Source organism: Mesoplodon densirostris, chromosome X (assembly GCF_025265405.1).
Source record: "Mesoplodon densirostris isolate mMesDen1 chromosome X, mMesDen1 primary haplotype, whole genome shotgun sequence".
Lineage (NCBI taxonomy): Eukaryota > Metazoa > Chordata > Mammalia > Artiodactyla > Ziphiidae > Mesoplodon > Mesoplodon densirostris.
In genome coordinates, this window is record NC_082681.1 from 90,819,445 (window position 1) to 90,834,537 (window position 15,093).

The 15,093-nt window shown below is 37.5% G+C and overlaps 1 protein-coding gene across 1 annotated transcript in view; it reads left to right on the forward strand.

Annotated features, from left to right (window-relative positions):
* Positions 1–15,093, forward strand: part of WNK3 (WNK lysine deficient protein kinase 3) — a 134,665-nt gene that overhangs the window by 80,812 nt on the left and 38,760 nt on the right. Inside the window, exons 11-16 of the mRNA XM_060087363.1 lie at positions 147–294; positions 953–1,069; positions 2,258–2,413; positions 2,495–2,546; positions 4,107–4,244; positions 4,606–5,534. Of these exons, the coding sequence (XP_059943346.1) occupies positions 147–294; positions 953–1,069; positions 2,258–2,413; positions 2,495–2,546; positions 4,107–4,244; positions 4,606–5,534 (1,540 nt within the window). The remainder of the gene's footprint in view (positions 1–146; positions 295–952; positions 1,070–2,257; positions 2,414–2,494; positions 2,547–4,106; positions 4,245–4,605; positions 5,535–15,093) is intronic.

The window sequence follows — 15,093 nt, forward strand, 5'->3', positions numbered from 1 at the left end:
TCAAGATGGAATGATTCTATCCACAAAGGAATTTCAGTTGTTAACTCTGATTTGGGTTAAATATTGGACTTTGAGAATTATGGAATAATGTCTGCTCTGAGAAATTGAATTGGAGTTGCTTTTGTTTTTTTTTTTTTAAATAATAGTTTGAATAATGATGTGGCAGCTGTGAAGGAAAACACCAATACCCCTGATAACTCAAGTGGAAATGGCAAACAAGATCGGATCAAACAGAGAAGAGCTTCCTGTCCTCGATCAGAGAAGGGGACTAAATTTCAGCTCACTGTCCTTCAGGTCAGTGTATAAATATGATTTGGTTAAGAGTGCATGTTGAGGTCTGGGGGGTCAGGGAGGGGAGATGTTGCTGTGGAGGTGAGTATAGGGTATTGTGAAACTCTGCAGCAGACACTCTTGAACACAAATCTTTGTATATATACCTGATTATTTCCTTATGATAGATTCCTAGAAGTAGAATTAGTGGGTCAAAGGGTATGAAGATTTTTTTAAAGTTTCTAAATACGTATTTCTAGGTTGCTGTCCATAAATTTTGGCCCAGTTTACATTTCCATTAGCAGTGCATTTTCTTTAGCTTAAAGGGTAAATTTGTGGGAGAATTTTGGAAATGAATGAACAGATTTATATCTTTGCATTGCAGATAGCTATAGTGACCGTTGTAACTTTTTTTTTTGTCTTTTCATAGAAGTTGTGTTCCTTTTCTTTCCCACAGGTTCACATTTCTAACTTATTTTTTGCTGAATAATTTGAGCCTTAGATTTGTCATACAATGGTTGTTTAGACAGTATTTCATCAAGGGAAAAACAGAATCTTTTTAGATTCTGAACAGTTTAAACCATTTTTTCATGTATTGTATGTGAACTCCAAATGTTTCCTGCACCATTTACAAAGAGAAGACAATGACTGACTCTTAAACTAGTGACATGTTTGTGCCCAGGTGTCAACCTCTGGAGACAACATGGTGGAGTGTCAACTGGAGACACACAATAACAAGATGGTCACCTTCAAGTTTGATGTTGATGGTGATGCACCAGAGGATATTGCAGACTATATGGTAAGTACAGTAAAACTAAATTATTTTCTCTTCAGCATTCTGTCTCTTTTTCCTCTCTAACTCTCCTGCCATTTATTCAGAGCCATCTTTTTTTAGGGTACTGCTAGTTTTTAAAATTTGTACAGAGCTAAATTGGTTATGTTCAAGAGTAAGTCACTATACCTCCTCTGGTTTCTGTATATTTATGTGTAAAATATGAGGGAGTTTCATTAAGAGAGGATCTAGGTCAGTGCTTCTTATCCCTAGCTGCATGTCAAAATCACTGGAAGAGCTTTTTAACAATTCTATTGGGAATACCCTGGTGTTCCAGTGGTTAGGACTCGGTGCTTTCACTGCTGTTGTCTGGGTTCAGTCCTGGTCAGGGAACTAAGATCCTGCAAGCCACGTGGTGCAGCCAAAAAAAAAAATACCAAACAAAAACTAAAACAAAAACAGTTCTGTTGCCTGGGTCCCTAATTAAATCAGAATTTTTGGAGATGAGACCTAAGCATTAATAGTTTGTAAAGTTCCCCAGGTAATTCTAATGTATTAGCTACTGATATAACATCTTACATATAGGTGTTCAAGTAATGTTCATCATTTCATTTAGTTTTTGTATTTTCTTTGAATTGTTAGGCTTAAGTTAGTATTCCCCTCCTCTTGTGTTTTTAATGGGGATGAGCTAGGGTGGCATGAAGAGTACATAATGCTTTTGTTTCTGCCAGTTTTCTTTGTATATACATTCCTGGCGAAGCAGAATTTAACATTTTAAAAGTTAATAATTTTGTCAGTCTGCCTCTTATTCAATGTAGTATTTTCTGAACTGTCTCTAGGCCATTCTTTATCGTCTTTAGAGATGCTTCATTTTGTGATTTTTTTTTATTTAAAAGCTTTTGCGCTTGGACATCCTAGTTTTAAACGTAAACATTACCTCAGTTATGTTCTTCAAATGGCAATCAATTTATAGAATGCCAGATTTTTTTAAAATGCTGGCTTCTGGTAGGTAGTGCCAATCTGACAAATGTCAGTGTTCTCAAAATAGAATAATTTAATGTATTATGTGGCATTTTATTGCTGGTCTTTGTTAACTCTGTTGTGGCATTTAGATCTAAATACCTAATTTATTTTTCTTTATGGTAGTCACTATATTATAATGTTGAAGAAACTAAATTCATTCTTGTGAATAGACTTACTTTTACTTTTGGATAGGTCGAAGATAACTTTGTCCTGGAAAGTGAAAGAGAAAAATTTGTAGAAGAATTGAGGGCTATTGTAGGTCAAGCCCAGGAGATCCTTCATGTCCACTCTGCTGCAGAAAGAGCCGTTGGAGTTGACTCTATTACTGTGGAATCCAGCAGTAGCCAAGTAAGAGCAATTGATTAGCAAATAGGTCTTCTCGGATATGTATCAGGAACTCCTTTATTTATCTATTCATTTTTATTTCAGACAGGATCATCTGAACAAGTACAGATAAATTCTGCATCCACTCAAACCAGCAGTAAGTATACTTAATAAAATTTACCATTTGGCTTTTGAAGCAAGACATTTGGAAACTTTTAATGTACACACCTTGGGAAAGATGTTAGCTAATAAAGGAATTTGATAAATTGTTAATGTAGGTTTTCCCACACTTTGAAAGGACTTTATAGCCCAGAAATAAGAAGTAAAAAACGTGAGAAGTAAGACCATTCTCCAAATTTCCTCCAAGTATTGGTTCTTTACCTGATTAGTTTATTTCTGAGTTGTTGCATGGTATGTTACCAGAAAAGCAGTCACAGTACTGCTGACCTTTAATGGACAACAACTTTCTTAACTAAAATCATTATGTTCTAAGTTTGCCTCATGTTTTAATAGCATTAGTATCTTGATTTCATTCTACCAATGATACGCTTCTACCTGCTATGATCACTGATAAGTTTTTGTAAATCAGATACCAGATAAACTGCCAGGGGCTAAAAATGGGGTCTTCTATTTTCTTTTCTCATAACCTTATCTCTCCATTCTTCTCAACTCTGGTCATGGGTATATTTAGAGTGTCTGGGAGGGGGAGAAGAGCCACAGACAAATGAGGACATCTGAAGGAATTATAACAGCATAAAGAAGCAACAGGTGGTATGGGAGTCATGGAACTAGATACCATTACCCTCAAATGTAGTTTGTGTTAGGATGCCAGGGTTCTCCTCTGTCTTCTTTTTCTCATTAGCAGGAGTCTGAGTAGATTTCTTTTTATTTATTTATTTATGGCTGTGTTGGGTCTTTGTTGTTGCGTGCGGGCTTTCTCTAGTTGCAGCGAGTGGGATCTGCTCTTCGTTGTGGTGTGCAGGCTTCTCACTGTGGTGGCTTCTCTTGTTGCGGATCACGGGCTCGAGGCGTGCAGGCTTCAGTAGTTGTGGTACACAGGCTTAGTAGTTGTGTCGCACGGGCTCAGTAGCTCCGTGGCATGTGGGATCTTCCCGGACCAGGGCTTGAACCCATGTCCCCTGCATTGGCAGGCGGATTCTTAACCACTGCACCACCAGGGAAGTCCCTGAGTATATTTCTGACTGGCAAAGTAGGGTAAAGTTTAAAAGAGAATAACTTATTTGAATAAGTTAACAAAGTAGGAGTACAGATGTAGGGGCTTATTTTACTTTATTTTTTAAGTTGTCATACAATAAAATAGACTTTTTTTTCTTTTGGTGTAGGGTTCTGAAAATTTTAGTCCTCTTATAGATTTGTGTAAACACCACCATAATCAGGATACAGGACAGAAGATGTAGGTTTTAGTGGAAAAAGTGCTTTTCGTTTTTTTCCCAAAAGTGCCCTGCTTTTAATTGCTATTGATACAATGTGTGTTTCCATAGAATCCAAAATCCTTCTCTAAAGATATCTTGTGCTTAGTTGTTAGAGTATTTGTCAGTCAGGGTTGGGAGGTCTGGTCTTATAAGTTACACATATCCTAGTGGCATTGGAAATGGAGATAAAAGACAAAACGGTGTTTTAACCTGGTTTCCTTAGTCAATAGGTAAACATATTGACAATTGCTTAGCATATTAATTTTTGCCAATTCTTTCTACAGATGAATCTGCTCCTCAGTCATCCCCAGTTGGTCGATGGCGATTTTGTATCAATCAGACAATAAGAAACCGTGAGGCTCAATCTCCTCCTTCTCTTCAGCAGTCCATGTCTACAGTTCCTGGGCTAAATCTGCTTTCTAGTAAGTGTTTGTTCTCTGCCACCTTTATCCAGACCTGGAAGATGGGGATGCAAAATATATACTGTATCTTTAACTTGTTTTCTTGGGTATTTCATGCTTATGAGAATTTTCATAAGCATTTTTGAAGATGTTAATGTTAGGAGGTAACTTAAGCCATTTAAATTTTAATGTTTATGAAAAAAAGGAAAAGGTTTTTCTCCTTGTTAGGTTGAATTCTGTGTATTTTGAGTCTTATTTACAAGAGTACTTTCACACAGGTTCTAATTTGCCCCTTGCTCCTCCGGTTCCCTTTGAGTTTGGGTACTAATCCTTGCTTTGTACTTACCAATACATGCTTAGCCATTCTTTGTTATTGTTCCAGGTCCAAGAAACATAAGTAATAAGGAAATATCACAGGACACGCTGCTCACTCTAGAAAATAATCCATGCCAGCGTGCACTTTACACCGCCACATCAGAACACAAGGATGTAGTTGATGGTAAGATTTCTGAATATGCCAGTGTAGAAACTAAGCAGCCAACTATACTTTATCAAGTGGAAGATGACAAGCAGATAATGGCACCAGTTGCTAGTAGTTCCAGTCATATGGCTACTTCAGTTCGTGCAGTTCCACTTGAATGTGAGGGACTCACCAGCCAAGCAGGCATATTCCTACCTGTGTATCCAGGTCACCAAGCTGCCAGTCAGGCAGCTCCTGGTGAGTCAACTCAGATTGCTTCTAACTCTCTTAGAACTCCGGCATTTATGTCTGATCAAAAGCCTCAGCCCTTACCAGTGCAGCAGCCAACTACAGATGCAGAGTTTATTTCCCAAGAAGGAGAAACCGCAGTGATCATGGAAGCAATTTCTCCTAAGATGGTCATTCCCACTCAGACCCCTGGCCTTGAACCAACTAGCCTGCTGTCCTCTACGGTCCTGGAATCAGATGGGGAAGGACCTCCAAAAATGGAGTTTGCAGACAACCGAATTAAAACTCTGGATGAAAAATTAAGAAATTTGCTCTATCAGGAGCATAGCATGTCTAGCATCTATCCTGAGAGTCAGAAGGATACCCAAAGCATAGACTCTCCATTTTCTTCCTCTGCTGAAGACACAGTCTCATGTCCAGTGCCAGAAGTCATAGGCATCAGTCACTGTGGAATTCAAGATAGTCCTGCACAGTCCCCTAATTTTCAGCAGACAGGCTCTAAGATTCTGTCCAATGTGACTGTGAGTCAGCCTGCTAACATATCAGTGTGCAAAAGGGACCTGAATGTGATAACTTCTATACCCAGCGAATTATGTTTACATGTAAGTATCATTCTTTCTAACCAATTCCTTATCCTATGCTTTTAAAGAAATGCCTTCTTTTCTAAAGTTCTGTCCTTTGAAATGAAATTATCTATGTCACAAGATTCTGAGGTCACAGGTATTTAAGAAGGCCATAGCTTAGGCTGCAGGGGCCCAGAACTTAGTAGAGACAGTAGAACTTTCTTGGTGAGAGAGCCCTCTGGTGAATTAGCTAGGAACTTGTGAGCAATGTTTATTTTTGTATTAATGACAGAACAGGACTGATTTATAGATTGTTTTAGTGGGTAGGAAGAACTTGCTTTTAGATTTCCACTTAAAAATGCCTGTTATCAGTTTCATTTTTTAAATATTATGGTTTTAATTTAATCTTGTTTGTGGGTTTTTATTTATTTGAAAAAAATATTTTAAAAGAAAATTAAAAAACCCCATACTCTCATGACTTGTTTTTTTTCACTTATGTAATGTAGGAATTTAATTTCTCTTTTCTGTTCCTTCAACTCATAGGGATAACCACTATCTGGTGTTTATCCACTATATGGTACTAATCCTTCTTGACTTAAGGTTACACAGATTTACTTACAAACCTACAACTTCTTATTCACAAAAATAGTATTGTGCTATAAACATATTGGTCTACAACTTAATTTTTTAATTTTACAGTATATCATAGACATATTTTTAAATATTTATCACTGTATCTCTTTATTATTGTTATTATTATACAAGTAGTATATGCATGTATATAAAGTAAAATCCACCCCACTTCTAAACCTATAGACACAGCTGTTGATAAATCTTTCCAGACATGGTTTTCACTAATATACAAATATTTATATAGCACTTCTTTATATGTATTATATCTATTTAGAAAGACACAGATACATACTATATATTTATATACACATACTTCCTTACATACATGTGCGTTCTAAATTTTTTTCCCACTTATGGACATCTATCCATGTCAGTATACATAGTTCCACCTCACCTAACTTTTCAAACAATATATTTATTTATTTATTTGGCTGCATTGGGTCTTAGTTGCGTGGTGTGCAGGCTTCTCTCTAGTTGTGGCTCTTGGGCTCTATAGCGCACAGGCTTGGTAGTTGTGGCGCACGGGCTTAGTTGCCCTGCGGCGTGTGGGATCTTAATTCCTCAACCAGGGATCGAAACTGCATCCCCTGCATTGGAAGGCGGATTCTTAACCACTGGACCACCAGGGAAGTCCCCTCACCTAACTTTTTTAAACAACAGCATAATATTCCATTGAGTAAATATAAGTACTTATTTTTTGGTAAACTAGTAATTTAAAATTATGCAATTAATGCATAAATGCAAAAGAAATTCAGAAGGATAGAAAATTAAAAGGAATTGTTGTGTTAACACTCCCACTCCCCAAACACTATTAAGTTCCTGGTTTTAATTCTTGTGGTCACTGCTATTAATAACTTATAAATAATATACTTACCGATTTTTTGATTTAGTAATTTTATACAAGAAATTTTGACTCACTTCTATGAAAGGTAGAGAAATTATATTTTCCCTTTCCTCTACTTTTCTTACCCATACACCTCCCAATTTTTATTACTTAAATTACTTTTTAACATTGGCAAAGTTTATAACATCTACATTTTTTTCTTTATCGGTTTTGCTTTGTCTGTAGGTTGATTGGAAAAACTGAAAATCAGTAAACAGCATTTATATTATGATTATTTGTGTTACCTGATAATCACGTAACGTGATTAGAACCATAAAAAAATGAAATGTAGGGCTTCCCTGGTGGCGCAGTGGTTGAGAGTCTGCCTGCCGATGCAGGGGACATGGATTCGTGCCCCGGTCCTGGAGGATCCCACATGCCACGGAGCGGCTGGGCCCGTGAGCCATGGCCGCTGAGCCTGCGCGTCCAGAGCCTGTGCTCCACAACGGGAGAGGCCACAACAGGAGAGGCCACAACAGTGAGAGGCCCGTGTACCGCAAAAAAAAAAAAAAAAAGAAAAAGAAAAAAGAAAGAAATGTAATTCTCTGTCATTTAAATTTTGTTGCTGAAGAGACTCTTCCAAGTGTCAATGTTAAATGGATTCTTTTGTTTGTTTCAAGTGTCCATTGCTACATCTAGATCAAACTTATTACCTGCCACTGTTTCTGGTGTCCTAGAATTCCTTTTTGTTTCCCCCCTGAAATGCTTCTATGAGTAATATTTTTAAATATGTTGCATGGGTGACCAATTTTTAAAAAATTTTTTAATGTCCAGAAATATCTTTATTTTGCTTCACAATTAAGTACAGATGGTAGGATCATTTTGAGTTAATTTTTGTATATGGTGTGAGATAAAGGTCCAGCTTCATTCTTTTGCATGTGGCTATCCAGTTGTTCCAGCACTGTTTGTTATTTTATTCTTTGTTGTTATTATAAATGAAATTGTTCTCTTAATTTCCTTTTCAGATTTTTCATTGCTAGTGTATAGAAATACGATTGATTTTTGATTGTTGATGTTGTATCCTTCAACTTCGCTGAGTTTTTTTATTAGCTGTGATAACTTTTGGTGGATTTTCTATATAAGATCTTATCATCTGTGAACAGAGACAATTTTATTTCTTCATTTCCTGTTTTTCTTATCTATTAACTTTTCATTTCATGCTTTTTAAAAAAATTCTTGGCTGCATGTGGTCTTCATTGCTGCGTGTGGGCTTTCTCTAGTTGCTGTGAGTGGGGGCTATTCTTCGTCGCAGTGTGCGGGCTTTTCATTGCAGTGGCTTCTGTTGTGGAGCCCGGGCTCTAGGCACGCAGGCTTCATTAACTGTGGCACGCGGGTGCAGGCTAGAGTGCAGGCTCTGTAGTTGTGGAGCATGGGCTTAGTTGCTCCACGGCATGTGGCATCTTCTTGAACCAGGAATTGAACCTGTGTTTCCTCCATTGGCAGGCAGATTCTTAACCACTGCACCACCAGGGAAGTCCCTCATTTCATGCTTTCCATCTCTTTGTCCTTTTGCTTTTTTTTTTTTTTTTTTTTTTTTGTGGTACGCGGGCCTCTCACTGTTGTGGCCTCTCCCATTGCGGAGCACAGGCTCCGGACGCGCAGACTCAGCGGCCATGGCTCACGGGCCCAGCCGCTCCGCGGCATGTGGGATCCTCCCGGACCGGGGCACGAACCCGCGTCCCCTGCATCGGCAGGCGGACTCTCAACCACTGCGCCACCAGGGAAGCCCATGTCCTTTTGCTTTTTGTAGTGGGAGAATGTCTCAACTTTTAAGCTGTTTATAATCTCCTATTCAGCTATTATTTTATGTCAAGAATTGTATTTTTAATTACTAGTAACTATAGTTCATTCTTTTTCTTATGGATATAGTATATTCACACATCTCTTTCAACATATTAAAGTCTTATTCTGTGTTATTAATGCTGTTTCCTTGGGTATGCTGTTTGTTGAGTTTAGTGTTTTCTTAAAGTGCTGATTTCCCAAAAGTGTTGGTGATTCTTCGTTGTGTACTCAGTTTTTCTTTTTCCCCCATAAGATTCCCTGTTTGTCTGTTTGTAAATGCTATATATAATTACTATAGCCTTACTCCAGTAATTGTGGGAAAAGCGTGGGACATGCTTTCTGGCACTGGGTATTGCAACTTGTCTTTAATACTGCCCAGAGGGAGGTCCAATAGCTAGTCTTCAAAGGTAGCAGGGCTTCCCCTTACTCCTGGATCTTGTCTCTTCCCTACATTACTGACCTTTTTCTTGGCAATAAACATTTTCCTCCTTGCCACTCTTATTTGGGAGCAGATGCCTCTGCTGTCTTTTGTTCATTGTGGAGATGAGGTGGGAAGGTGCCCCAACCAGTTCACTCATCCATTCAGTGAATATCTGCTGAGCAGTGAATAAGTCAAGATCTCTGTTTTTGTGGAGCTCACATTCTAGTGGGGGCAGATAGATCCTAAACAAGTAAATAAAGGGCTATGATAGGAAGACTAAGGAATTACTTTATATAGGGTGGTCAGGGAAGGATTTGTATGTGATGGTGACATTCATAGGTGGAGACCTGTTCCAGAAAACAAAAGAAGGCCAGTAAGTAGGAGAGTGTTATAAGATGATGCTGAAGTGACAGATAGGAGACAGATAGATTGTTATAGCTTTGTAAGCGTTCTGTCCAACCACCCATCCTTTTGGCTGGCCAGGGCGCTCTCTCCTGCTGCCCATATCTACCACCTGAATTTGCTGCATTTTGAAACAGTTCCTGCATATGTCATTATGCATTAAAGGAGGCTGCTTTTTCCTCCTTTAATCTTATAGGCAGGGCTTCTCTGGTGGCACTGTGGTTAAGAATCCGTCTGCCAATGCAGGCGACACGGGTTTGAGCCCTGGTCCGGGAAGATCCCACATGCCACAGAGCAACGAAGCCCGTGCACCACAACTACTGAACCTGTGTTCTAGAGTTTGTGAGCCACAACTACTGAGCCTGAGTGCCACAACTACTGAAGCCCATGTGCCTAGAGCCCGTGCTCTGCAACAAGAGAAGCCACCACAATGAGAAGCCCACGCACCACAACGAAGTGTAGCCCCCACTTGCTGCAACTAGAGAAAGCCCACACACAGCAACAAAGATCCAACGCAGCTAAAAAATTGATTAATTAAAAAAATCTTATATGCATGTGTCTACATCTGTTTTTCCTGTTGTACCTGTAGATTTGGGTTGGTAAGGGAGGCTAGAACTTGTATTTAATTTATCATCTTGATCCAGTTATTACTTAATAAAAATCTTTTCTGTAATTTCAGTGGGACCAATGGAACACTTTCTAAATCATAATATTATTGAGAGTTTTTTCCTCTTTATGAAAGTAGTATTACTTGTCCAAAATGGGACTTTGGAAAATAAAAACTGTTCAGAATTTTACTTTTAATAACTGCTGACTTAAGTGTTAATAATGCTTACCCCAAACTGCAGTTTACTTAGTGCCGCTTAGGCTGTCTTCCTTCAGACAAATGCTGAATCCCTTTCTTTGAACTTTTACTCTTTTAATTTTCTAAATTAGTAGGGGCTGTGCTCATGTTTCCCAAAGTATTTCTGGCTGTGTATATTAATTTTTTGTATTAGTTATTATAAGAAATTTATTTTTAGAATACTCAGAATACAGCAGCAGTTAATTCTGATTTTTGAGGGGAGGGATGGGAGGACAAGAAGAGGGAAGAATGATTTTATAGCCAGCTGTGGCCTGATGTTAACAATTTTTAGAGTTTGAATTTGAAATAATTTTGAGATCCATTGTAAATTTCTGTGTGCTTATATAATGTAAGGAACTTGATTTGGTAATATATTTCTGTAAATGTAAATGCCTAGATATCTTGTTTTTTCTATGTTTATCATGTGTGTCAGGCATCTTTAACTCTCTTAGATAATATAAGCATAAGTGAAATTTTCCATTTTAAGATCATAGGGTTTAAGTAAGCTTTTTTAGTGAATTGGTGCATATGAGGGTTATTTCCTTCATATTTTAATTTTCAGTTTTCAAAGTTGCTATAATAAAAAAAATTCTACGGTGGAAGTTTAATATTCTGCTGTTTTATTTATCTGAAGTCTAAATAGTATTTTTAAAGAAAGGGGAAGGCTTAATTCCTATAAGTTGAATACTTCAGGTTTAGTCTGATATGATACTATTAATAGAAGTATACATAGCATTCTATTTTTTTTTTACATTTTTATTGGAGTATAATTGCTTAACAATGCTGTGTTAGTTTCTGCTTTATAACAAAGTGAATCAGTTATACATATACATATATCCCCATATCTCTTCCCTCTTGCGTCTCCCTCCCTCCCACCCTCCGTATCCCACCCTTCTAGATGGTCACAAAGCACCGAGCTGATCTCCCTGTGCTACGCGACTGCTTCCCACTAGCTATCTATTTTACATTTGGTAGTGTGTATATGTCCATATACACACTACCACTCTCTCACTTTCTCCCAGCTTACCCTTCCCCCTCCCTGTGTCCTCAAGTCCATTCTCTAGTAGGTCTGTGTCCTTATTCCCGTCTTGCCCCAGGTTCTTCATCACCTTTCTTTTTTTTTTTCTTTTTAGATTCCATATATATGTGTTAGCATACGGTATTGTTTTTCTCTTTCTGACTTACTTCACTCTGTGTGACAGACTGTAGGTCCATCCACCTCACTACAAATAACTCAGTGTCATTTCTTTTTATGGCTGATTAATATTCCATTGTATATACGTGCCACATCTTCTTTATCCATTTATCTGTCGATGGACACTTAGGTTGCTTCCACGTCCTCGCTATTGAAATAGTGCTGCAATGAACATTGTGGTACATGACACTTTTTGAATTATGGTTTTCTCATGGTATATGCCCAGTACTGGGATTGCTGGGTCGTGTGGTAGTTCTATTTTTAGTTTTTTAAGGAACCTCCATACTGTTCTAAATAGTGGCTATATCAATTTACATTCCCACCAACAGTGTATGAGGGTTTCCTTTTCTCCACACCCTCTCCAGCATTTATTGTTTGTAGATTTTTTGATGATGGCCATTCTGACTGGTGTGAGATGATATCTCATTGTAGTTTTGATTTGCATTTATCTAAAGATTTGTGATGTTGAGCATTCTTTCATGTGTTTGTTGGCAATCTGTATATCTTCTCTGGAGAAATGTCTGTTTAGGTCTTCTGCCCATTTTTGGATTGGGTTGTTTGTTTTTTTGATACTGAGCTGCATGAGCTGCTTGTAAATTTTGGAGATTAATCCTTTCTGACTTGCTTCCTTTGCAAATATTTTCTCCCATTCTGAAGGTTGTCTTTTGGTCTTGTTTATGGTTTCCTTTGCTGTGCAAAAGCTTTTAAGTTTCATTAGGTACCATTTGTTTACTTTGTTTTTATTTCCATTTCTCTAGGAGGTGGGTCAAAAAGGAGCTTGCTGTGATTTATGTCACAGAGTGTTCTGCCTATGTTTTCCTCTAAGGGTTTGATAGTGTCTGCCCTTACATTTAGGTCTTTAATCCATTTTGAGTTTATTTTTGTGTATGGTTAGGGAGAGTTCTAATTTCATTCTTTTACATGTAGCTGTCCAGTTTTCCCAGCACCACTTATTGAAGAGGCTATCTTTTCTCCATTGTATATTCTTGCCTCCTTTATCAAAGATAAGGTGACCATATTTGTGTGGGTTTATCTCTGAACTTTCTATCCTATTCCATTGATCTATATTTCTGTTTTTGTGTCAGTACCATACTGTCTTCATTACTGTAGCTTTGTATTATAGTCTGAAGTCAGGGAGCCTGATTCCTCCAGCTCCGTTTTTCTTTCTCAAGATTGCTTTGGCTCCTCGGGGTCTTTTGTGTTTCCATACAAATTGTGAATTTTTTTGTTCTAGTTCTGAGAAAAATGCCAGTGGTAGTTTGATAGGGATTGCATTGAATCTGTAGATTGCTTTGGGTAGTAGAGCCATTTTCACAGTATTGATTCTTCCAATCCAAGAACATGGTATATCTCTCCATCTATTTGTATCATCTTTAATTTCTCTCATCAGTGTCATAATTTTCTGCATACAGGTGTTTTGTCTCCTTAGGTAGGTTGATTCCTAGATATTTTATTCTTTTTGTTGCAATGGAAAATGGGATTTAACTTAATTACACTTTCAGATTTTTCAGCATTAGTGTATAGGAATGCAAGAGATTTCTGTGTATTAATTTTGTATCCTGCTACTTTCCCAAATGCGTTGATTAGCTCTATTAGTTCTGATGGCATCTTTAGGATTCTCTTTATATAGTATCATGTCATCTGCAAACAGTGACAGCTTTACTTCTTCTTTTCCGATTTGGATTCCTTTTATTTCTTTTTCTTCTCTGATTTCTGTGACTAAAACTTCCAGCACTTTGTTGAATAATAGTGGTGAGAGTGGGCAACCTTGTCTTTTTCCTGATCTTAGTGGAAATGGTTTCGGTTTTTCACCATTGAGTACAATGTTGGCTGTGGGTTTGTCATATATGGCCTTTATTATGTTGAGGTAAGTTCCTTCTATGCCTACTTTCTGGAGGGTTTTTATCATAAATCAGTGCTGAATTTTCTCGAAAGCTTTCTCTGCATCTATTGAGATGATCATATGGATTTTCTCCTTCAATTTGTTAATATGGTGTATCACATTGATTGATTTGCGTATATTGAAGAATCCTTGCATTCCTGGGATAAACCCCACTTGATCATGGTGTATGATCCTTTTAATGTGCTGTTGGATTCTGTTTGCTAGTATTTTGTTGAGGATTTTTGCATCTATATTCATCAGTGATATTGGCCTGTAGTTTTCTTTTCTTGTGACATCTTTGTCTGGTTTCGGTATCAGGGTGATGGTGGCCTCATAGAATGAGTTTGGGAGTGTTCCTCCCTGTGCTGTATTTTGGAAGAATTTGAGAAGGATAGGTGTTAGCTCTTCTCTAAATGTTTGATAGAATTTGCCCGTGAAGCCATCTGGTTCTGGGCTTTTGTTTGTTGGAAGATTTTTAACCACAGTTTCAATTTCAGTGCTTGTGATTGGTCTGTTCATATTTTCTATTTCTTCCTGGTTCAGTCTCGGAAGGTAGTGCATTTCTATGAATTTGTCCATTTCTTCCAGGTTGTCCGTTTTATTGCCATAGAGTTGCTTGTAGTAATCTCTCATGATCCTTTGTATTTCTGCAGTTTCAGTTGTTACTTCTCCTTTTTCATTTCTAATTCTATTGATTTGAGTCTTCTCCCTGTTTTTCTTGATGAATCTGGCTAATGGTTTATCAATTTTGTTTATCTTCTCAAAGAACCAGCTTTTAGTTTTATTGATCTTTGGTATCGTTGCCTTCATTTCTTTTTCATTTATTTCTGATTTGAGCATTATGATTTCTTTCCTTCTGCTAACTTTGGGTTTTTTCATTCTTCTTTCTCTAATTACTTTAGGTGTAAGGTTAGGTTTTTTATTTGAGATGTTTCTTGTTTTTTAAGGTAGGCTTGTAAGGCTATATACTTCCCTCTTAGAACTTCTTTTGCTGCATCCTGTAGGTTTGGGGTCATCTTGTTTTCATTGTCATTTGTTTCTAGGTATTTTTTGATTTCCTCTTTGATTTCTTCAGTGACCCCTTGGTTATTTAGTAGTGTATTGTTTAGCCTCCATGTCTTTGTATTTTTTACAGATTTTTTCCCATAATTGATATGTAGTCTCATAGCGTTGTGGTCAGAAAGATACTTGATATGATTTCAATTTTCTTAAATTTACCAAGGCTTGATTTGTGACCCAAGATATGATCTATCCTGGAGAATGTTCCATGAGCACATGAGAAGAAATTGTATTCTGTTGTTTTTGGATGGAATGTCCTAAAAATATCAATTAAGTCCATGTCATTTAATGTATCATTTAAAGCTTGTGTTTCCTTATTCATTTTCATTTTGGATGATCTGTCCATTGGTGAAAGTGGGGTGTTAAAGTCCCCTACTATGAATGTGTTACTGTCGATTTCCGCTTTTATGGCTGTTAGTATTTGCCCAATGTATTGAGGTGCTCCTATGTTGGGTGCATATATATTTACAATTGTTATATCTTCTTCTTGGATTGAT